General features: G+C 39.1%; 2 protein-coding genes across 2 annotated transcripts; one reads left to right on the top strand and one right to left on the bottom strand.

Moving 5' to 3' along the window:
- On the bottom strand, positions 1 to 9,005 carry LOC144560892 (uncharacterized). Its single transcript, XM_078310113.1, has 8 exons — positions 8,175 to 9,005; positions 7,687 to 7,943; positions 7,195 to 7,491; positions 6,697 to 7,094; positions 2,705 to 3,453; positions 1,621 to 1,874; positions 980 to 1,276; positions 1 to 572 (listed from the first exon to the last, which is right to left on the bottom strand). The coding sequence occupies exons 1-8, from the start codon at positions 8,897 to 8,899 to the stop codon at positions 175 to 177; spliced, it is 3,375 nt and encodes a 1,124-aa protein (XP_078166239.1). The 5' UTR covers positions 8,900 to 9,005; the 3' UTR covers positions 1 to 174.
- Positions 9,006 to 9,677: 672 nt separating this feature from the next.
- On the top strand, positions 9,678 to 21,287 carry LOC144560982 (uncharacterized). Its single transcript, XM_078310201.1, has 3 exons — positions 9,678 to 10,251; positions 17,227 to 17,927; positions 20,596 to 21,287. Exons 1-3 carry the CDS (start codon positions 9,824 to 9,826, stop codon positions 20,637 to 20,639), a joined length of 1,173 nt encoding a protein of 390 aa, XP_078166327.1. The 5' UTR covers positions 9,678 to 9,823; the 3' UTR covers positions 20,640 to 21,287.
- The last annotated feature ends 3,231 nt before the right edge of the window (positions 21,288 to 24,518 follow it).

Consider the following 24,518-nt stretch of genomic DNA (forward strand, 5'->3'; position numbering starts at 1 on the left):
TTTTTAAAACTTCATATACCTCTTTCATATTTCAACGTGTTTAGAGTTACAGTGGTATATATATAGATAATCATCAAAAATGATACAACCTGGTAATTCTCCCCCAATTATAATATATCTCCCTCTCGACAAAACAACCATGTGTTATCTCGGCCACGAATGCGTACGTGCTTATTAGTTCTTCTTCATAAAGCCAGAAACATAGGGAATATTCCTCTGAGCCACCCATGAATTAGCACCGACGAACCTTCCTGGCGTGAACTGAAGTGCCTGTTTCCAGCCGATGACATGGAACCCGGGCCACTTCACCCTGTTAGCTGTGGATGAACGAGGGCCCGTGTTGCCATATTCGGCATAGTATAAGGTATCTAGTGCAAAGTTGCCATTCCACTCTATCCACCCCCTAGAATTGATTACGGTGTCAATGAAGGACTCCATGACCACAGCACGGGATTTATACTTCCATGGTCGGCCAAGATAGCTCTGCGTCTTCATGACATCAAGATCTCTGGATGCCTTGATCCGACAGTTTTGAAGCACTATTCCTCCGGGCATGTACTTATCTGTGCGCCCTGTTGAAAAAAGAAAGATCATTCAACTATGTAATCTTTGCTTTGGCACCAAACATTTCACTAACTATAAATACCCTCCAACAATAAATAATATTTGTTTCAGATTGCAACAGAGAGTACCTTCAGCCTTCAACAATTTTAATATATTATTTTCTAATATATTATGATGCTATCTATTAAAACCATCATTTATTGTTATTCATTTCCCCCATTTGATGATTTGATATGAACTTGTGGGATCACCTCTCCTCTTTTAAAATAAGAAAGGATGGAAATAATTATGATCATCAATTTTGACTAGTGCTTTTGCAAGTAGTTAACAATGGATTGATTTTATATCAATACTGAATGATTATTCATCCTAAAATACACAAAACAAACTTTAATTTGTTGACTTTAGCTCTTACCACTTGCCGTGACTGTATTATATTGACCGTCCTTTGGACGATTAACATAGATGTCGCAGTTCTGGAAAACTACTGCAGAATTTCCAAAGATGAAATCGATTGTGCCAGTAATGGTGCAGTCTCGGATAAATTGACGCCACATGTGCAGATAGAGGGTGTCTTGGTATCCATCAAAACGACAGTTGAAGAATGCACCCATGTCCCCTCTAATTCGGACGGCCACAGCCTGGTTTCCATTGGGCCCTGCAGCGTTTATAAATCCTATATCCTTGGCAGTGAAGTTTGCTGCTTCAACCGCTGCACACGTATATTTGTCAGATGTTGTTTTCGTAGTTATAGAAGGATCATTAAAAAAAATTATGGAAAGCTTGCATATTCTGATTATTATTGTTATATATTGGAGGAGAAACATTTGACGAAAACTATGCAAACTTGATAAAATTTGGTCAAACTTGATAAAATTTGGTGATACTTGAGCAATCAATTCAACAAATATATAATTTTTCTTCTGGTATAATTTTACAATGAAAAAAATAATCTGTACATGTCTTTTGGACTGACAAATATGCAAAATAGTATAATCATGCCAGTTTCAACGTAATCCAAACCACAAGTAAACTGACAAAGAGAAGGCAACTTACCAAATGTCGCCGAAGCGTCTGTTTTTTGGCCACTATGATTGGAATGCTGCCCGGTAATTATAGTTCTCAAAGGCCCATCACCATACATGAACAAGTTATCCTTGTGCTTTGGGACCAAGATATACTCGTGGTACACTCCCGCCTTGATATAAATAACATATCTGCCTGCCTTTACTGGCATGTTTGCAATCGCATCATTTATTCTTCTATAGTTACCACTACCATCCTGTGCCACCACTACATTCGGCTTCACCCTGTTCCAAAAATTCAAAATCATAGTCGTATGTAATCAGTTTCCCTCGCATTTAGTAACTTTTTTCATAGTTAAGTATGGTTTGAATTCCCCCCCTAAACCACATTATTTGATTTCATTTGAGTTAGCAGATTGGAAATGTGGATTTACTCTGCCAACATTGATATATTGATCCTTTTTTTTTTTTTTGGATTACATGGGTGATTATCCATCTCTTCATTTTGGTTAACCTAAATTTGATGGGTCAACATATATGGGAGTTCATATGGAAAAACTAAACATCATGCATCATTGTCTCATGTGATCTCTTTCACCCGATTTATTAATCATGAGGTACTAACTAATTAACAAACCCATTATTGCAAACTAATATCAGTCAATTTATTAATTATGAGTCATCTTAATTAATCTGAGTAGGGTAAAGATGCCCCCATTGTTTTCATTCCCTAATCATGTGTCACATTCCTATCTCTGTTTCCAAAGTCCAAACAGTTAATCTAAACTGCTTCACATTATCTCCAGATTAAAATGTGATAAAGACAAAATTTGAAGATAGGTACAAATCATTGCTTTTTCCAAGATTTTAGACCATCCAAAAACAGTTATTTTGTACCTATCTAAAAAATAATAAAACATATTCCAATAAAAATCAAATTTTAGTCCCCAAGTACTTATTAATATGGAGATCATGTTGAGTGGTTCAGATTAACTGTTTAAACTTTAAAAACAGAGATAATAATGTGAGGTGTGATTGGGGCAAAAAATAATGGGGCATTTTAACCGTACTACTCAATTAACCTGATTAGAATACTAAGATTTTTACTGGAATACCTTTCAGCTTGCAACAGCTTCCTGTCTCCAGCAGAAAACCACATGGGATAACCTTCTTCATCCAAGTCATACCCCATCAGCCGTCTATTCGCTCCCTTTGCTGGGAGATTACTGATGTCAGATTCAAGCTCCTCCTTAACCGAAGAAATGCTAGCAATTACTGACAAAGCATTGCTGCCCATCACAGTCGCATTGTTCAAAACGCTATCCATTTGTGAGTTCAATGTAGGATCGTCAAAACTGTCCACGCAGGTGTACAAAAGTGTCATGGAGGCTGATATCGCGTGTTTGATGGTGTCGGAATCGTCAACCAAAGATTGAACATCTTTTCCCTCAAGCGAAACGTGTAAATCTTGCAAGTACTCTAGACCATCGTTTAAGAATTTTTGACAGAGTGGCACTGCAGTCGTGTCACTTCCAAGATTCTTGCCTTTGGTAACATCAGGCGAGCGGCCAATAGCAGATTCAAACTCTTTAATAGCTACTTCAACAAAAGTTTTGAATACATCAGACGGTGTTACAGAATCATTGATTGGAATCTGAGATAATGTGCGTTCGCATGAATCTTGATACGTGGCCGCCACACACAGTTTGCTAATGTTAGAGGCAGTGCCTAGGGAGGGAGAACCAGGATCAGAAGGGATATTAGATCTAGCTTTTGATGAGTGCACTAGTGCGATAATTGCACCAGCACACACAACTAATACTAATATCGACGCAAGAAGGGTAACCACCACCTTTTTCCCCATTCACCTTCTTCCTTCTTGCGAAGAGATATGTAGCTAGACTGTAAAGGATAAAGAGATCAGGAACTTGATTTTACTCAAGCTCCTCAACCTCAAACTTCTTGAGGAAATTAGAGGGAGGACATGGGTTATATATATGTGTGAAGATCTAACTGATTGACTTAATTTAAGACATCACAAGCTGGACCTGGTGACCGGTTCCGAATGCCCCTGATAATTGCAAGATTAGTAAAGTGTATTTTTTTTCTTTATTAGGCATGTCCTTGGTGGATACATATATAATCATCTCATCTGACAGATAATATTTTGCTAATTATGTAGGCAATCAGATTTTAAGGCTATATACGACTATATGCACATGGCTATGCAACAATAAATGTATGTTCAATTTAGAAAATGATGTATGACATGCATGAGATCAAATAATACTTGCTGTTCCTCTGAGGGACAGATAATTAACAATATGTACTCAGATGAGCCATTTTACAGTAAACATAATTTGTGATTATTATCATTTGTTTCATACACCTTAATTTCATGTGCCATGGCCGGTGCATCTAGTATTGTCCATAGATAGTGGTAAACAATAGCATGGCGACGGTAACGATTTTGATCTGTGCTGACCGCTGCGGTCAGCAATGAAAATTTCTGACTGGCACCCAGATCAAAATTATGTGACCACCGCGGTCAATAATTGTAGCATTACTGACCGGCGCCCTCTTATGTCTGACCAGAATTCATGCTGACTGGTGAGAATTGAAATAACTTATTTGTCTTGTGGTGATTATAACATATGTTGATGCCAAAGCAGGAACACACAAGTTTCTAAAATTCGTACTGATATGCTCTAGTGAACCAATTGTAGTAGCAAAACGTTGGAAATAGTAAACTTAATTAATTGGTCAATTAGTCAAATTGTTAGGATGAATGTATTTGAGTTTTCTAGATAGATTAAATATTTAGGTTTTCTAGAGATATATTGGTTGTGCAATTGATGTCTTTGGTGTTTTTGTTATTTTTAATGACATTTATGTTCTAGGGTATTAAAAGGCATCATATAACCTATAAATTGAGATGTTGTTATTTGTAGTTTGTAAGAGAATATTGATAATAGAAGTTAAATTTTTGCTATAAAGTATTCTTTTTTTCACTATTAAATATATTAAGTTCACATCAAATACTAACAAATTCGGTATCAGAGCCTAGTGAGACAGAGGAGGGTCATACCATGGCGACAAAGAAAAAAAAAAGAGAGAGAGAAAAGGATATGCAAAGTGGGGTTTCCAGATGGTAATCATGGAAAAAGAGAAAGAAGCACAAATTGCTTGAAGAAGAGTTGCAAGAAAAGGCAACATTAATTAAAAGAAGAGAAACCAGGCAGCGGTAATCGAGGTCGAGGTGAAGGTCATAGCTGTCATGAAGGTCGCAGTTATGGTCACGATAGAGGTCGCTGTGAATCAAGGTCATTGTTGGTGCTCATGGCTTGGGGAAAATTGTCGAGAACAGGGTTAAAGAACCTGAATATGATTGGGAACTCATGGTAGGCGAGCTAAATGTTCAAGAAGTTTGCTAATGAGATGAGTTCTAAGAAAACATGAGAAATTCTTAGAAATGCAGTGGATGTAGTTTATAAAGTGAAGAATGTACGGTTTCAAACTCTAAGGGTTGAGTTTGAGTCGATTGTGATGAAGGAGAATGAATTCGTTGGAGACTATTTTATTAGTGTTGGTCATGGAAGATGTGAAGAGGTCGACGTGACGTTCAAGGTGAGGCCAGGTGCACAATTGGAAATATGATCGTAGGTGTAACTCAATAAGTGACAAATTATGATTTTATCACAGGAGCCCAAGGTGCAACAACACATGGTTGCGGATGTAGCGAATGATGTGATCAATGTTCAAGTGGGAGTTATGTGATGGTGTTAGGGCTCATGGCCGGAGCAAGTAGCGCGGAGAAGTGGCTATGAAGATATTTAATTGGAGATCAAGTATGATGATGAGCGGAAGACTCATTGGTGTAACCCCATGGTGATAACCGAGTTTGAGGAAGATGCCTCTGAAAGAAGAATTGTATGGTTTTCTACCATATATTGGAGAAGATGAAAATAAATTGAGGGATGTTGAAAATAGTAAACTTAATTGATTGGTTAATTAGTCAAATGGTTAGGATGAATGTATTTAGATTTTCTAGATAGATTAAATGTTTAGTATTTCTAGAGTTATGTTCAACTCATGTCTTTGGTATTTGTGTCATGTTTAATGATATTAATGTTAATTCTACGGTATCTAAGGGCACATATAGCCTATAAATTGAGATGTTATTATTTGTAATTTGAAAGAGAGCAAGAGAATATTGATAATGAAAATTAAATTTATATCATAGAGTGTTTTCTCTTCCACTATTAAATAAAGTAAGTTCATATCAAATACTAATTTAATAGCAAACATAACAAATTAGACAAATTTGATTGATACACAGCTTTAGTTCATCTACTGCAAACTATAAGCTTTATAATTAGACTCTGTTTTTTAGATAAAAATAGGATCATGCCATCATTTTAATTAAATAGGAGTCATGCCGTCATTTTAATTAATCTTTGGAGTTTACAGAAAAAAATACATAAAAATATATTATAATTAGATAAATAGGTATAGATCTCTTGCAATGCATCAGAATAACTCAACAGACTTTTCTTGGTCATGCATGAGTAGTATCAGTAATATAAGTATCAGTATCACTTAGCAGGAGCAGTTAACCTTGACAGAAAAAGGCAATGCTCAAGTAAATAAAGAAGAAAAAGGCATGACAAATACAAATTAATGCACAACAGCATCATCCTATGAAGCACAGCCTATCAAGGGTAAAAGGTGTATATTCTCATTAACCATATTTGTGTTACTGCATATATGTGCTCTTAAATGTTGATTAATTATATAGAATGAGTTGAAGAAATTAAATATCAGATCTTATTGTTCTCCTGTACCTTGCATAAATTAACATTAACTATTAACTTGACCGCACGGAGGATCATTTATTTAACAGTTAACTCACCAAGGAAAATAACATTCAAATTATATAATTCCGAATTACACAGAGAGACTGTGCTAAAAAAAATTTAATAGCCCAGTTAAAATTTAATAATAAGTATACACGTATATCTCAAAACTTGTTATATACCAATAAAAATTTACAACAGGGCAGACATGCCTAATCTCCCGCATATATATTTAATTAATTGATTAGTTAGCTCATAAGCCCCGCAGTACTGGGAATTCCCGTTGTTTCCAACCACTTATTGTCATTGATGAAGGATGCTACAGTGTACTTTGCTGCATCGCCTTTGCCAAGTACTTTGAATCCAGGCCACTTCACCCTCTTTGTGGTAGCAGCACCGGGTCCCTTGTTGCCGTATTCCCCGTAGGACAAGGTATTTTTCCCAACAGTGGAGTTATGCCAAGCCAACCACCCCTCTTCATGGATTAGGTCACCGATTGTGGACTCAATGATCATGGTTACGGCGTACTCCTTCCATGGTCGGCCAAGATAGTTTGCAGTCGATAAGCGGTTTGCCTGGAAATCCTTGGAAGCAAGAATCTCACAGTTCTGTAATACAATTCCCGTTTTCATATTCGGGTCAGTACGCCCTGTTTAAACAAGTACAATAACCAGCAAGTGAAACTAATATTTCAATTATACATGCTGAATTTTTGTGGGAGCACAAAATGTTTTGACATCTATTCTTACCATTAGCGGTGATGATATTTTGTGCGCCGAGATGTGGAGTGTTGATAATGATTTTACAGTTTTGGAAAACCACGGCGGAGTTTCCGAAGATGAAGTCAATGGTACCAGAAATTGTGCAATCACGGAAGAACTGTCGGCCAGTGTGGGTATAGAGGGTATCTTGGAAACCATCAATTTTGCAATTATAGAAAGTAATGTATTCTGCACTAGTGCGAACTGCCACGGCCGGGAACCCAATTGCCCCCGCAGTGTTACTAAATCCCATATCCTTGGCTATGAAGCTTTCCCCTTCTATAGCTGCAGAGTGAGACATACCGAATGGATATTTTATGAAAATGTAGATGAAATCATCATTGTAGAATTGAAAAACAAAGACACATGCAATATATGTGATTGTGATCACAATCGATTTGGGTGCACAAATGTACAAAAACAATGTTTACAATTAGATGTAGACTAATATAAGAGCTATAGACAGAGAGAGAGAATTACCGAATACGGATTCGAGCTTGGTTGCTGAACCTTGGTCGCTCATTTTCCCAGTAACAACAGTTTTGTCCATCCCATCACCATACATTGTCACCTTTGGCTTGTCCGACGGCACCAGAACCTTCTCCTCATAGACCCCAGCCTTGACATAAATCACGTATCGGTCGTTTGGGTAAGTGGCCGGGATGCTCTTAATTGCATCAGTTATGGTCTTAAAGTCACCGCTTCCATCCTTTGCCACTGTTACATCCGGCTTTGAACTATAACAAAAATTGTAATATTATATTTAATCAGTTACCTTTCTTTGAAAAAATCGTATAATTAGGATAGTGGCTGAACCACACTTTTAAGCTATGAGGTCAAACACACATTGGGTCACATATAAAATTTTCATGCCGAGCAAGGGGATTAATTTTACTGTACCATAGTATTTTACTCTAAATTTTATAGAAAATTATATATAAGCATAGAATCGGTTGGTTAGAAAATACCTTGCAGCTTGCAACAACTTCCTGTCTCCAGCAGAAAGCCACGTAGGATAACCATGTCGATCCAAGTTATAACCCAATAGCTTCCTGCTTGTTCCGACGTGAGATTTGGTCTTGGTGACGAATGACGAAATTCCATTGATCACCCCCAAAGCGTTGCTACTTGTCACGGTAGCATTGTTCAAAATCTGATCCATCTCTGAGTTTAGCTTCTTGTTCTCACAGCCATCCACACATGTGTACATATATGTCATTGATGCCGTCAACATGTGCACGATGTTATCGGCCTCAGCAGTCAAACTTTCAATATCTTTGTCTCCCAAAAGATTAACCGCAGCTTTTGCATAACGTAAAGCATCGGTGAGGAGCTTCTTACAATCGGCCATTGCTGCAGCTGATTTACCAACCATTTTGTTGTTAGTAACATCATCAGAGCGGTTGACAGCAATTGTCAACTCTTTTAGCGTGGCTTCGATGAAACTTTTAAGAACTTCGGTCTGTGCTGACGAGCTTTGAGCCAATGAGGACTCGAATCTACTGTCCCGTGATGCCGAGGATTTACGTGATAGTTGAGACAACATGACTTCGCATGATTCTTTGTGAAGCGCTGTTGAGCAGAAAGAGTTGCTTGGCCCGGAGGCGCGGATGTCAGATTTTGCTTCACCGGCACATACTATGATCATCACCAACAGTGATTTAAGAAGGCTAGCAACAGCTTGTTTAGCCATTTTGCGTGTTTTTTTCGATCATGCGAGATGTAGCTAGATCAATAGGATCGCAGGAGATTGAGCAGCTGAGGAGCTTGATCCTATTCAAGCTCCCCCAAAATCAACTTTTCTGATATGGTGAAGATCAAGGAAGGATTAAGAAGTTATATATACATTGAGATGTTAATTAACTAATTAACTAAAAAAAGAACTGTCATTGGAACCTCTCATGTAGGGTGATAAAATCGATAGCCTTATTTGCATGAGCAATAGTGTTTTATATTTTCCATTTTTAGAGATGTTTTGGGTTGAGTTATTTAGATCTATTAAGTTAATTAGTTAATGTTATAAGGACCTATTTGTAAGGACTTATTTGTAAGAGTGTATTAATATAAAAGTGGGACCTCAAGGTTAACCCTAATTTTATTCAAATAACTTCATGGTATCAGAGCTGTTAGAGGCGGCTGTATGAAATTCCTCTGATAATGAATCTGGCGACTCCGCTCCGCTTCAGTTTCGTTCGATCTATTAACGAATATGCCGTATTCCCTGACTAGAGATGAGGGCCGCGATCTCTCTGACGCAACTCTTCTGGCCGCGTTTTTTTTTTTTTCCTTTTTTTGGCACTGGCTATCTAGAGTCACTAGCGACTCTCCACATTAAATGTGACAAATGTTCTTCTCCACTGATTTCTCATTCGCTGGTGACTTACAAGATTTTTTGTTTATTTATTTTTGCTTCTGGTGACTTCCGTTTCTTTTTTGTTATATAAAAAAAAGGGGGGGAAAGGAAAAGAAAAAGGCATTAGATTTTCTTTTAGATGTGTATGAACTTGGTGTTTTACAAATAGATGGAGAAAGCCGTGAACGCGTGTAGGCGTACGGCTTGTGATTGAGTTGTGTTTGATCTCGTTCTTTTATTGGGTTTGGGCAGTCAATTGGGAAGATGGGAACACCTGTGACTAGTCAAGAATTGAAGGAGATCCTGGAGGGGGTAGCCAGGGTATTTCAGACCAAACTAGAGGAGAATTCTAGTAGGACAGTCGTGGCCGCACCGGAGTCGGCACAGGTAATGCAAAGAATAGAGTTGCTGCCTAATGACATCAGGCTTGAGGGAACGAGAAACTATCTGAGTTGGTCTAGGAGGGCATTGTTGAACCTTCGGATCAAAGGACTTGAAACGTATGTGAAGGAGGAGTGCACTGAGCCAGAGAAAAAGGCGACTGCTGAGTGGAACACATGGAGTAATACTAATTCTCTGGTGGTTTCTTGGTTGTTGACTTCTATGCCTTCAACCATAGCTGGGATGGTTGAGTCTATCTCAAGTGCAGTTGATGTCTGGAAGACATTGGAGGGGATGTACTCTGGAGCTGGGTGATGTGATTATTACAATACAAGTAATAAATCCTAGTTGATACTCAATTCGGTTGCAAGTGTACAACCTTGTCAAGTAGTACTTAGGGATCATCTCCACAGGGATAAGTTGGAATATTAGCTCTAACCTAACAATTTAATTTAGTAAAAGAAAGTAAAAAGGTTTTGTGTTTGTTCAAGTGGTTTGGTTTCGATTAAAATGAATTAAACTAAAGTCTTTAAAGCAAAATCTGATTTTTAACAAGTATGAGAAATTAGGGTTTCTTAGGGTTCCTATCCACTAGTGTTACGACTAATTGGTTTGTAAATTTTGTTCTTATATTTATGAAGGCACAGTTGGGTGTTGTAGGTACAAAGTGATATCTCTATATTAATACCATCTTTCAATTAGAATAAACGTCACCTCTCGGTACTTGGCTACTCTAATCTAAAGTCATTAAGTTCTTACTGTCCCAATTGATCTAGAAAACTATCTTTCACCTCTCGGTACTTGACACAATTTTCTAAACTATTAGGTGAAGCCCGTATAAGACAAATGTCACCTCTCGGTACTTAGCCTATCAAATACTCTATTCCTTATGGTCTGGACCTAATATTCAATTTCTCAATTGCAAATACCAAATCCTAGGGTTTCATGTGATTTCGATTAAGTCCTCACAATCAATTAAAATAAAGAATATATCATAACAAAGAACAAGAATATATAAAATAAAATCAACTAAATCATAACAAAAGTTTCAAGTACAACCCTAATCAACCCTAGAAAAGCCCTTAGCCAGTCATGGCTAAGACACAAATGAAATCAAAAAGAGTAAAAGAGTTTCAAAGGAAAGAAAATAATAAAACCGATTGATCAATGATCTCTTCTTCCTTCTTCTCTCTTCTTGCTTTTCCTTGCTTTTCCTTGTTTAATAACCAGAAATTCTCTCTAAAAAATCGTCCTTAATCTGTTCTACAGATCCCCTTTTATAACCCCTTGTAAAACCTAGAAATAACTAACTAAAAATAGCAAATTCGGGCTCTGAACCGCTGATATCTCCATATTATACCTTAATTACGGCCCTGATTTATACTAAAACCTGTGTTTTAAAGCCTATAAGTGTGGACTTTTACTTATATTTCGATGAAATGTGGTACTGCTATGCTTTGTTTGGTATTTTGTAGGAAAAAGGGCGAAAAACTAGATCTGACAATTTTTCATACGGCCCGTATGACATTCCCTACGGGCCGTACAAGATCTTCCCAACCACACAGAAGGTTTCCACAACAGAGGCACAAAGTCTCCAAGACAAAGCATAGCCCTACGGGCCGTACAGGCTCCCCTACGGCCCGTAGGACGCTAATTCGGAAAATCCAGCTGGAATCTGAAATGAGCATAATTTAAGGAGGCCGAAAAGGAAGCCTTTTGGGGTGTGATCTGGAGCATTAATTGAGATATTTCTTCACCAAAAAAGGGGGATTCACCACTGAAACTTGGACAAGCTTTCTTGGAGCAAAAGACAAGAGGAGGAGAAGAGGAAGAGAAGTGAAAAACGCGAGTTTGCAACGGATCTTCGGATTTCTCCACTGTTTTGTCATGAACTCTTTTATTTTCTGTTATTTGTGTTATCTTATGAACATGAGTAGCTAATTTACTTTGTTTCTAGGGCTAAGATGTAGTTTCTAGTTTGGTTTTGTTTGCATGCTACTTGGATTTTGTGTTGAATGCTTTGTTTTTACTTTGTTGAGTAGTATTTTGATTGCTTTATTTGTGCTTGCTTGAATTGATTAGTCATCCCGTTAGATGAATGCGCACATCTAAGTGTTAGGAGCCAAGTCTATGACATTTAATCCAACCGAATAAAGTATATGAAGTAGGGTTAAACCAAGGAGTACCCGAAAGGTGAAACTTTCCTTGAGGCGAAAGTCCTTGGATACTTTTAGTAAACCAACAAGTAACTTAGATAAATTAGGCCAAAATGCGAAAGTTGAGGTTTAACGCATCTAAGAGGGAAGTATTTGAGTCCGGTAATCGGGTACTAGGCCAAAATGCGAAAGTTGAGGTTAGGTATCTAGATCTGGTCGATAGAAACCCTAAACATTAGTATCAACACAGAAAACAGTAGCTGCAGCATTAACTCGGGGTCCCCTACGGGTCGTATGGGAAGCCATACGGGCCGTATGCCTCGGGGCTGAACAGAAATGAAATCTGAACCCTGGAAACGCCTTTTTATTAATTGAAAACAACTTTAATTCTTTTTATTGCTTTTTAAACTTGTCATAAATCATTAGAATTGTTAGAACTAAACCAAATCAATTTTTCTCACTTCTAGAATTTTAAGTAACTTTAGGATAAGTCCGGTTATTTTCTTCCGTCCCTGTGGATCGATACCTGAGCATACTCATCGATAGGATAGTACACTTGCTATCTGATTTGACAGAGTGTAACAAAGGTTTAAAAGGTATAGCTTGCTATACTAAAACTTTGTAGCATATATTCTGTGCGAACAAGTTTTTGGCGCCGTTGCCGGGGACGACAATGAAAATTCTAGACTTTTTCTTATTTTTGCTTGATTCTAGATTTTAATTTTAATTTTTCTTTTTCTATCTTGACAGGAACATACTGGAAGGGTCACTGCCTAAGAACCACTATCAACTCAGGAGCAAAGGGGAAACTTCCAACACATTCGTTCCAGCACCACCACATCTGTCACCTCTCCGTACGGCCCGTACAAGATTCATACGGCCTGTACCAGCCGACAACAGAGGCCAGAGAGACCTAGAACAAGGCGCAATGAATAACGGCGGAGCTAATCCACCCGTCACTGATCCACCCATCAATGCAGCACCCGTCCAGGACCCTCCCGTCCAAGACCAATTCTCTAATGATGAAGGAGCAGACTATGCGCCAAGGACATTGCGAGAGTTCAATGTCCCGAGAGCTGGAGATGTTAGAGGAGCAATCCGACTGCCAAGGGTTGCCGGCAACCAACCCAACTTCAATCCGGGCGTTGTCAACATCGTCCAGCAAAACACATTCCATGGCATGGATCATGAGGATCCGCATGCCCATGTTCAGACCTTTCTTGAGTGTTGTGCCACCATTAAAATCAATGGCGCAACAGCTGATTACATTAGACTTGCTTTATTTCCTTTCACTCTTAGGGATAAAGCCAAGAAATGGTTAGGGTCATTACCAAGGGATTCAATTACCACTTGGAGGGAATTGTCCAAACTGTTTTTGACCAGATTTTTCCCCCATAAAAGAACTGCCGAGGTTAGGACCCAACTGACCAGTTTCAGACAAAGGTTTAATGAACCACTGAATGAGGCCTGGGAAAGGTTTAGGGAATTGCAATACTCTTGTCCACATCATGGTATTCCCGAATGGTTACTTGTTCAGTCTTTTTATGCTGGTTTAACTGATACCACTCGTACTTCTGTTGATGCAGTTGCAGGTGGAGCTCTCATGGATCGAGGGGCTACCGAGGCAATGAACTTAATCGACAATATGGCAACCAACCAACAGTGGTCCGGCCGAGAGAGCACTCGAGCAACTGGAGGAGGCCGACTTGAGGTCGATCAGATCACCGCTCTCAACGCCAAGATGGATGTCATGCAGAAGGCTTTTGACAAGATGAGTGTCAAAGCGCTTGGGAACCATCTAACACAGCCACCGTCCTGTTGCATGTGTGGAGAAGGGCACTCTTACGAACAATGCCCACTAGCCCAAAGGGATGAGGAACCTGCACAAGTCAACTACCTCAACAATGAACCATCATATTTTCAGAGACCACAGTTCAACAACCTTTCGAGCAGCAACAACAACCGGAACTTCTTCCAGAATGCTTCTTTTCCCAGCTCGAACAACCGATCATTTCAATCCGGTCCTCCCGAGCCGTATATCGCTCCCGCTGTGAGTGATTTCATGCATGAGCAAGGGAAAATGAACCAAATGATCTTGGAGCAATTGCAGACTCTCAATGCCCAACTGGCCAGTTCAGCTGCTCAGAACAAAAGGAATGAACAAATGGGTCACCAAGCTGCCTCTACACAACCACCTCCTGGAAGACTACCCAGTCAACCAGAAATCAACCCCAGATGGGAAGTAAAATCCATAACCTTGCGAAGTGGGACACAGTACCAAGGACCAGCCATGCATGTCGAGCCAGAAGCCAACCATACGGCCCGTACAAATCCCATACGGTCCGTATTGACACCCCCTGTGATTTCCGAGCAGTCAGAACCTGATCCGATTGAAATTGTGAATGAGAAGACAGACCATACGGTCCGTACCAATCCCGTACGGCCCGTACAGAACGAAGCTGACAGACAGAAAAAGAAGGTGACTGAGAAACCACCACCTTACCGGCTATCTGTTCCTTTTCCTCAGAGGCTAGTTGAGTGCAGACCCGACAGTCAATTCGCCAAGTTCTTTCAAATGCTCAAGCAACTACACATCACCATTCCATTCACCGATGCCTTGACCCAAATACCAACATATGGCAAGTTTCTCAAGGACATCCTCACGAACAAGCGAAGCTTGGAGGGGCGTGAGACAGTGAAACTCACAGAGCAGTGCAGCGCAATCTTGAGTAACGAGCTCCCACCCAAACTGGAAGATCCTGGCAAATTCTCCATTCCTTGCGAAATTGGGAAGGCTACCATCAAGCGAGCACTATGTGACTTAGGGGCCAGCGTGAGTCTCATGCCACGCACCATCTTAGGGGCCAGCGTGAGTCTCAAATCCACGCGCATGAATCTGCAGCTTGCTGATTCTTCTGTCAGGGTACCACTTGGCATAGTGAAGGATGTGCCGGTTCTGGTCGGTAAGTTCTATGTACCCGTTGATTTTGTGGTGATGGAGATGGAGGAGGACAAGGAAATCCCAATCATTCTGGGACGACCATTTTTAAAGACAGCTCGAACACTCATTGATGTGGAGAATGGGACTCTGACTCTGTGGATTGGCGATGAGAAAGTGGAGTTCAACCTCAACCGAGCTATGAAGTACCCATCTGAACCATCTGAACCGGAGACATGCTACGCCATCGACGTCGTTGATCAATTGGTCAAGGAACAAAGCCGTGAGGATTATGGTAAATCTTTTAAAAATTACTCTGATTATTTGGCTGAATTGCAGGAGAAGAAAGCGGCTCAGGAGAAGGCATGTGCGGCAGAAGCAAAACCCGACACTCTGGAAGACCTGACACACGGCCCGCATACATCTCACACGGACCGTATACCACAGTCAGGAAAGCTGGAGATAGCATCACACGGACCGAACACATCTCACACGGACCGTGCACAAGCCCAGACAGAGCAACAAACTCTTGAACTCAAGCTTCTCCCAGCTAACCTCACATTCTTCGAGAATTTGAAAGCTCTGCAAATGGTGATTCAAGGTATTATAATGAGAGCTCAGCACACTGTGATCGGGAACTTGATCGAGAAGGTGACAGGCACAAAACCAGCCGCATGCGAGCTCAGGATTTTACCAGCAGACTATCATACGGGCCGTGTAGATCAGCACACGGTCTGTGCACCTCAGAGGTGGGCACTCCGCCCATACCCACCCGACTCACCTCCCACCAATCGGTGAGGCGCCCTGCCTCACCCCTCACTCCATGTCTGGTTAGTTTCCATATTTTCTTCTATTTTCTTTCTCTTGTGTGAATTCAAGCATTGAGGACAATGCTTCATTCAAGCTTGGGGGGGGGGGGGTGGAATAGAAGAAAACTGTATCTGCATTTAGGTCATGTTTATTTTTCAAAAATTTGTATTTTTAGGTGATAAATTTGTGTGAATTGCGAGAATTAGGGTCCAATTTGAGAAATTTTGGTTGTGACATGGTTGAATTTGTGAAATTGGAAATAACCACACATTTGGTTAGAAGAACTGTATACGATAGTTTGTTTTGGGACTTTGTAGAATTGAGAATTGAATTGTACCAAGAAAGCATTTGAAACCGAACTGTGCCTTGTAAAAATAGAGAAATGAGATTTGAAAACAATAGAAAGGTTGGGATATCCATTGGTATGAGAGAATACCATTGGATATGTGTATTCATGATATGTGCAAACAAATAAAAAGATGGAGAAAATAAGAGTACTGGCTATAAGTCCATTAGGGCGCCTTTGAGCTCGTCTCCCAAAAATAAAAATAAAAATAATAAAAAAAGAGAAGAACTTTTTGCACATATCAACACATGTAGTCCGCGACTTTCTGACCTAAGCTTGTTCCAAGCTTGGGGGAGCATAAAAGAAAAACAAATCACCACAAATGGGGGCATAAACTTGGTAGAAAAATGAACTATTGATGCGTTTGATTGCTTAGTTCTTACAAATAGCAATTCATTCTTGAATATAGAGTTTAATCGATTGAATTGTGGGGTGAATCAAAGTTGACCAAAGGAAACCAAATCAGTATCCAAAATGACTCTAATAGGTTTCTAACGAACGCAAGATCAAGCAATTTTTCCTCTTAGTAGATTAACTTGCATTTAGGTAAGTCCAACAACCATACCTAAGTTAGAATTTTTGCTTGAGGACAAGCAAAGTTCAAGCGCCTTATTGCGGGCCGCAATACATTCATTGCGGGCCGCAATGAATGGAGGCAGTTAACAGACTGCGCAGAAAAATCTGGAGAGGTCATTGCGGGCCGCAATAAAGGTCCTTGCGGGCCGCAATAAAAGTTCAGAAAATGCTGTCTGGAAGCTGGCTCTGTCTGATAATGTTGCGGCCCGCAATAACTTCATTTCGGTCCGCAATAAATGTGAAAGATGCTCCAAATTTCGTGTTGACTTGCTACAGATCACCCGTTTTGCTCCGTTAAGCTCCAAGCACTTTATTACCTGCAAAATAAACATAACTAGGGAAGTAACTTTAACTTTTGGACATTTCTAACCTAATCAAACCTAATTTAATCAAAACTTGGCTTAATTTACATAACAAACCCTAGGTTTCAGTAGATACAATTTTGGCTTATCACTGGGAGTGTGATGATGATGATGGAAGTGGAGGAGAAGATTGATGCTACCACACAGGGGGAGAAAAAAGTTCACCAGTATGCAGCAGAGCTACATCATTTATGGGCAGATTTGGACCATTATGATCCGCTATCACTGCAAACCTCGACAGATGTTCTTCTTGGGAGGCAGTATCTTGAGCGCAGACGTGTGGCTCGTTTTCTCAAGGGCCTGAATCCAAAGTTTGAGGGAAGAATGGCAGCAATGTATCACATGTCATCTCTCCCCTCCTTGGATGAGGCTATTGCATCCATGGAACAAGAGGAGATTAGACAAAAGGTGATGACAGGCGAGGCCTCACCTGCTGTCCGCTCGGCATTGGTGGTTCCCGGTGCTCACATCAGGGATGATAGAGAGTGCTACAATTGCGGAAAGAAAGGGCATCTCAGCTACAATTGCCCTCAACCCTGCAATATTGGTGGTAGCCGAGGGGGCAGAGGACAGAGAGGTGGTCGTGCAGGTCGAGGAGGCCGAGGAGTTGCTCACCTAGCTGTGGCAGAGGAGTCCCACACTGCTGATGGGATGATTGGAGCTGAAATGACAGAGCTGGAGGAACTACGTCAGTTCAAGCTTCAGGCTGAGAGCTCGAAGGGCAAGGGACAAGTCACTCAGGATCTGGATAACACTACCTGCTTTGGTAACTTTGTTGGTTATGCTCATGCGAACAAAGGTACACAGGTTCAGGCACTTGCATCCACTAAAACTCATGTTGATTGGATCATAGACTCAGGTGCATCTAGGCATGTCACAGGAGCATCTAGTGAGTTTGCATTATATTATCCAAGTAAGCATATGCATCCTGAGACAGTTCAGACCGCTGATGGGACATCCCAACCCATCAGGGGTACTGGTTCGGTCCATTGCACTTCATATGTTACCTTGTCATTTGTATTGCATGTTCCTTCATTTCCAGTTAACTTACTCTCTGTTAGTGTCACACCCCGAGACAACCCGCCACGTATTTATACGTAAGGCGTATACACATCACATACATTATCAATAACATCCACAAATGCCACATTAAATATACAACCAATAGTCTTACAATAATAAATAAAGTGGTTCAACAGCGGTCACGACATACATGGTTATGAATACGGTAACAACCATGCGTGTTCAAGTGTACCAATTTAATGAAAATTAAACAAATAAAATAAAATAAAACATAAGTGGCATTTAATCATAACCATGGATTCTTCTGCTTGCTTTTACTCACAACCTTGTTCTGGCGCCTCTTCTTCATTACCTGGAACCCACATAACAGTGGAACGGGTGAGAGATTCGAACATTCTCTCAGTGCGGGATTCAGTTCCAGTCCCGGATTTTATAAAATTAACTTAATTCTCAAAAGCATGAAAATGAAATAAATAATAAATACTCATGCGTTTCTAATGCCATGGAATCCTACGATCATAACCACTTTTATTTTCTTACAAGTTTTCTGTTAGTCCATTTATCTTGTCATTCTAATGGGAAGTCCAACCAACATTAGAATGTCGCCAACCCATTGGGAAGTCCAACCAACAATGGAAGGCTGCCAACTCACTGGGAAGTCCAACCAACAATGAGAGTTTGTCTCACTAGACGGGGAGTCCACCCTACGCTAGATCTTGACCCGTGACGGGAAGTCCAACCGACGCCACGTTAACGAGGGGTCCAGTCGAACACCAGACCCGATGTATACATCCCGATATGCGAACACATCGGCCCCTGTTCACTTTTCTTATCCGTTCACATCACATATATTAACTCAACACAACACATCTTATAAGTCTGTTGAGGAAACGAATAATCATATCCTAATATTCTCTAAACAAAGCCAAAAGGATTGTTCGAATTCAACATGCATAACTCAACTATATAAAAATAAATGCACACAAAACGATAAGTAATAATTTTACAAAGTCTAGGAAACCCGCACCTGATATTTGAGTAATTCCTTGATCGTCTCTTACGTCGTTATTTTACTTAAAGGTCAAACCTAAAACATCAGCAAGCATTTAATTAATAATGTTTGAATTCACGATTTCTTGTTTCCTAAAATCCTTAATACTATACGTTATTAATCCTAACTTTTGAATTTTAATTAGTATACAATTAATTCGGCTTAAAATCTCATTTTGGATTCCTCTCTGTTTAGTATTAAGAAACAAAATAATAAAAATAGTATATCATATATATCAAAAATTAATTAGATGAAATAAATTATATATACGATTATATGATCCCAATTGAATACATGGTTATATAAAAAGACTAATTTCGGTTTTAAAATAACAAAAGAGGTTATTATAAATAAACCAAAAATTTCAGATTGAAATATATATAAATATACTTTAAGTATAATATTTGTTGGATCTTCGAATATATATATATATATATATATATATATATATATATATATAGTAAATAAAATCAACAAGATAAATATTAATGATCGGAAAGTATTTTATAGATTATATATATACTTTAACAAAATTTCAGAAATTAATATATCCAATTATATGATCTCAAATAAATACCAAACTCGATAAAGTAAAGTTTTCAGATTTAAATATAATTACATAACTTATTAATAATAAACAAATTTTAGATTTTAGTATAATTAAAGAAATTCTTACCAATAATCTAAGTTTTCATATTTTAATTAAAATAAATACTTATTCATGAATCTATACAATTGAAGAACAAAATTGATTCTAACCAAAAAGATCTAGTATAACAAAATAATAGAAATTTTAAAGTACCTTGATGAAGAATTTTCGAAACAAAAGTGGAGAATTGGGGAACTTTGTTGGTGGCTGTGAAGAAATGAGAAGAGAGAGTATCGTGTGGCAGGAATTGAAAAGTTCTCTTTGATTTTTATCATGCTATCATTGTTTAATATATTTTCAATTAAACCATAGAGAAGTGGAACGGTTTGAGACAAAATCAAAGAAGAGAAATGATTTACAGTATTTAATACACAAAGAGGATCGTGGGTTCAATTAAGGCGGCATTTAAAATGTTTGGAGCGTTGGTTTTAGAAGAGGGAGACGCCTAGTGGACAGGACTCAAATTGAAAGGGTGCGGTTTCAAAGCAGAGAGTTACAGTTTTCGACAAGAGATAAAAAAATAATTATGGACTCCTATATTTCAATTGGGTTGAGGCCTTTTTTTTTATATGAAAATCAATTCCATTTATATCATGACTTACTAATCAAATTAATTAACACTGAAATTTAAATTGGATCGTTTCTTAAGTTCGTTTTCTCAATCTACGTGGCGTTACAGTTAGCTCACTCATTGATCAATTGAATTGCACTGTGTTATTTGATCGGGATATGTGTGTCTTCCAGGAGAAGGAAACGAGGAGGAAGATTGGGACTGGCATCAGGCGTGATGGCCTTTGGTATTTGGACAGGGAGACTGCAATGATTGCTGCTGCTGTTAGCGGAGGGCCAGAGGCAGAAGCAATGCTTCAACATTGCCGATTAGGGCATTTATCTTTTGATAGTTTAAATATGTTAGAACCTGAGATAATGAAGAAAGTGGATAGAAAAGAGTTATTTTGTAATGCTTGTGAACTTGGAAAAACATACTCGTTCTACTTATAAAATGATTGGTCTTCGAAGTTTTGAGCCATTTGCACTTGTTCATTCTGATGTTTGGGGACCATGTCCTATTACCTCTATTAGTGGTTTTAGATGGTTTGTTACTTTCATTGATTGTTATTCACGTATGACCTGGATATACATGATGAAGCAAAAATCTGAGGTTTACAAATGTTTTCAAGATTTTTCGGCTTATGTGAAGACTCAGTTTGAAGTGCAGGTGAAAATTCTTCGAACAGATAATGGGACTGAGTATGTCAACAAAGAGTTTGCGGCCCTCATCTCTAGTCAGGAAATTCTTCATCAAACCACCTGCCCAGACACTCCTGCTCAAAATGGGGTGGCTGAACGCAAGAATAGGCATCTATTAGAAGTGGCACGCTCATTGATGTTGACAATGAACGTGCCTAAGTTTTTGTGGAGTGAGGCTGTTATGACAGCAGCTTATTTGATTAACAGGATGCCATCAAGAGTATTAGGGATGAAGACACCATGTGAGGTCCTCTTGGGCTCGAATGTTTTTGTTGTTCCACCACGAGTGTTTGGATGCAAATGTTATGTGAGAGATCACAAATTAATGGTGAGTAAACTGGATCCGCAAGCAGTTAAATGAATCTTTGTTGGCTACTCATCAAGTCAGAAAGGATACAAGTGTTGGTGTCCCACTGAAAGAAGGTTGTTTGTCAGTATGGATGTGACTTTTCGAGAGTTTGAACCTTTTTATGGGGAGAAGACGGAGTTGATCTCCTTGTTTGGAGATGGCTTTACTGATGCTAGTAGAGAGGGGGAGAATGAGAATGAGAATGGCATTGTGGTCGGGATGATTCCATGTCCTCTTGAGTCACTAAATAGTGATGGTGCATCGTCGAGCAGTGGTGGTGACTCAGAAGTTGGCAGTCAAGGTCAGGGGGAGTTGAGAGTATATACGAGAAGACAGAAGCAGCAGCATGAGCTACCTCCTTTTCCCGTGCCAGTACCCATAAATGCTGATGTTCCAACTTCCTCCTCACCAATGCCTTCTTCACCTTCTCCACCTGAGTCGAGAGGTAACGATTCCTTTCCTGATACTTCTAATGATCCTGTCTTGCCCCGTAGAACCCCTAGAGTCAATGCTGGAATACCTACAACTAAGTTTGGTATTTGGGAGACTGACATTGCGAATTACATATCATATGCATCCATTCCACCTGCATATAAGTCATTCATTGCATCATTGCATTCAGTGCCTGTACCTAACAACTGGCAGGTAGCTAAGCAAGATCCTAAGTGGTTGAATGCCATGCAAGAGGAACTTCAGGCCTTGAAGAAGAATGACACTTGGGAGCTAGTACCTTTGCCAGCTGGAAAGCGTGTTGTTGGATGTAAGTGGGTGTATACTATTAAGCAAACTCCGGAGGGCAAGATCGACAGATACAAGGCCAAATTGGTTGCTAAAGGCTACAGTCAAACGTATGGCATCGACTATGATGAGACATTTGCTCCAGTAGCAAAGATGAGCACGGTTAGAATGTTGGTGTCATGTGCTGCCAACTTCAATTGGCCACTACATCAGCTAGATGTCAAGAATGCATTTTTGCATGGAGATCTCCAGGAGGAGGTGTATATGGAGATTCCACCAGGCTTCGCTACTTCTCAAGCAGCTGGGAAGGTATGCAAGTTGAAGAAATCTCTGTATGGGTTAAAGCAGTCTCCGAGGGCATGGTTTGATAGATTCAGGTTGGCAGTTTGTGGTATGGGATACAAGCAGTGCAATGGAGATCATACAGTGTTTTACAGGCACTCCAAAACTCGTATCACTATCCTGGCGGTCTATGTTGATGATATTGTAATCACTGGAGATGATGCTGAGGAGATGCTACGGTTGAAGAAGAAGCTGGGAGAGGCATTTGAAGTTAAAGATCTGGGGCAGTTGAAGTACTTCATTGGGATTGAAATTGCAAGGTCGCGAAAGGGTATAGTGCTTTCTCAGCGAAAGTATGCTTTGGATCTTCTCTCAGAGACAGGGATGTTGGGTTGCAAAGTTGCATCTACTCCTATCGAGCATAATCATAAGATGTGTGCCGAGGGTGGTGACCCAGTATGTAAAGAGCAGTATCAAAGACTAGTTGGACTGCTTATATATCTGTGTCATACAAGACCTGATATTACTCATGCAGTGAGTGTGGTGAGTAGATATATGCATGATCCCAGATAACAACATATGGAGGCAGATCGTAGAATTCTCAAGTATATTAAAGGAAGCCCAGGAAAGGGGTTATGGTTCAGGAGTTCTGGACATTTGAGAATTGAAGGCTATTGTGATGCTGATTGGGCGAGTTGTATGGATGATCGTAGGTCCACTACAGGCTACTGTGTATTTGTTGGAGGCAATCTCGTATCCTGGCGTAGCAAGAAGCAAGATGTGGTGGCTAGGTCTACAGCTGAGGCTGAGTACAGGGCTATGGCAGTTAGCCTATGCGAGTTAATGTGGGTGAGAAACATGCTATATGAATTGCTCTTGTTTAGAGGAGACTCCCTACAACTTTGGTGTGACAACAAATCAGCAATTAATATTGCAAACAATCCAGTTTAGCATGATCGCACCAAACATGTGGAGATTGATTGGTTCTTTATCAAGGAGCAACTGAATAGAGGAGTTCTGACTTTGAGCTATGTGAAATCACTAGAGCAGTTAGCTGATTGTTTAACAAAAGGATTAGGTTCTAAAGAGTATAATATCTTTTGTAACAAGATGGGGATGATTGATATCTATCGCCCATCTTGAGGGGGAGTGTTGAGTTATTTAGATCTATTAAGTTAATTAGTTAATGTTATAAGGACCTATTTGTAAGGACTTATTTGTAAGAGTGTATTAATATAAAAGTGGGATCTCTCCATGAGAGAATGTTAACCCTAATTTTATTCAAATAACTTCATTTTGCTGGAGATATCTAGACATATAGCAAGACTAATTTCAGTGTTCTTTAAATTAAATGAATGTGATGCCGATTTTACAGCCCGTCTGATCGCATTTTACATACATTTTTGTGTCATATTAGCCATTCATTCATGCTATGTTTGCATCTTTCCATCATGGTTTACTGTTTAGTGATAACAATGCATAATTACATGTAAATATAATCAAATTATCAATTGATTATTTATTGAACGACTGAGGCTATGGTACATTGCGATGCGTGGATCGGTCGGTGCTTTAGATTTATAATTCCGTTTTCAAAGTCCAAATGATTAATTCTTTATTTTTAGATTTTTTTTAACTATTTTTTAGGTAGGTTGAAAATCACTGCTGTCCAATAATCCAGAATTTTAGATCAAGTGATTTTCTAATTATCTAAAAAAAAGTAAAAAAAATTCATAAAAATATCAAATTTGATCTTCAAATATATTTTCATACAATAATAATGTTGAATGGTTCGAACTGATTATTTGAATTTGAAAAATGGATATATAAAGCACGGACCGATCTGCGCATCGCAATGTACCATAGCCTCACTCTTTATTGGACATTATAAAAAGTTAACAATTTGGTCTTACCTGCATTTAGTTGGTGGCTTGACACCAAATTTAAGATGTAATATCTAATTAAATATATTGAACATAATTATAATTTTTTGTCTTTGATTAATTTTGTCAATTATAGCGATTGTCATGTAAATATCACTTTGTAG

The sequence above is a fragment of the Carex rostrata genome, chromosome 10 (genome assembly GCF_964058835.1).
Source record: "Carex rostrata chromosome 10, lpCarRost1.2, whole genome shotgun sequence".
NCBI lineage: Eukaryota > Viridiplantae > Streptophyta > Magnoliopsida > Poales > Cyperaceae > Carex > Carex rostrata.

Coding starts and splice junctions, on each gene's coding strand:
- LOC144560892 (XM_078310113.1), bottom strand. CDS start 8,899: ATGGCTAAACAAGCTGTTGCTAGCCTTCTTAAATCACTGTTGGTGATG. Junction 1,875..2,704: donor AAGCTGTTGCAAGCTGAAAG/GTATTCCAGTAA, acceptor TTTTTGGAACAG/GGTGAAGCCGAATGTAGTGG. Junction 1,277..1,620: donor AGACGCTTCGGCGACATTTG/GTAAGTTGCCTT, acceptor ATACGTGTGCAG/CGGTTGAAGCAGCAAACTTC.
- LOC144560982 (XM_078310201.1), top strand. CDS start 9,824: ATGGGAACACCTGTGACTAGTCAAGAATTGAAGGAGATCCTGGAGGGG. Junction 10,252..17,226: donor GGGATGTACTCTGGAGCTGG/GTGATGTGATTA, acceptor TATCACTGGGAG/TGTGATGATGATGATGGAAG. Junction 17,928..20,595: donor TTATGCTCATGCGAACAAAG/GTACACAGGTTC, acceptor TGTGTCTTCCAG/GAGAAGGAAACGAGGAGGAA.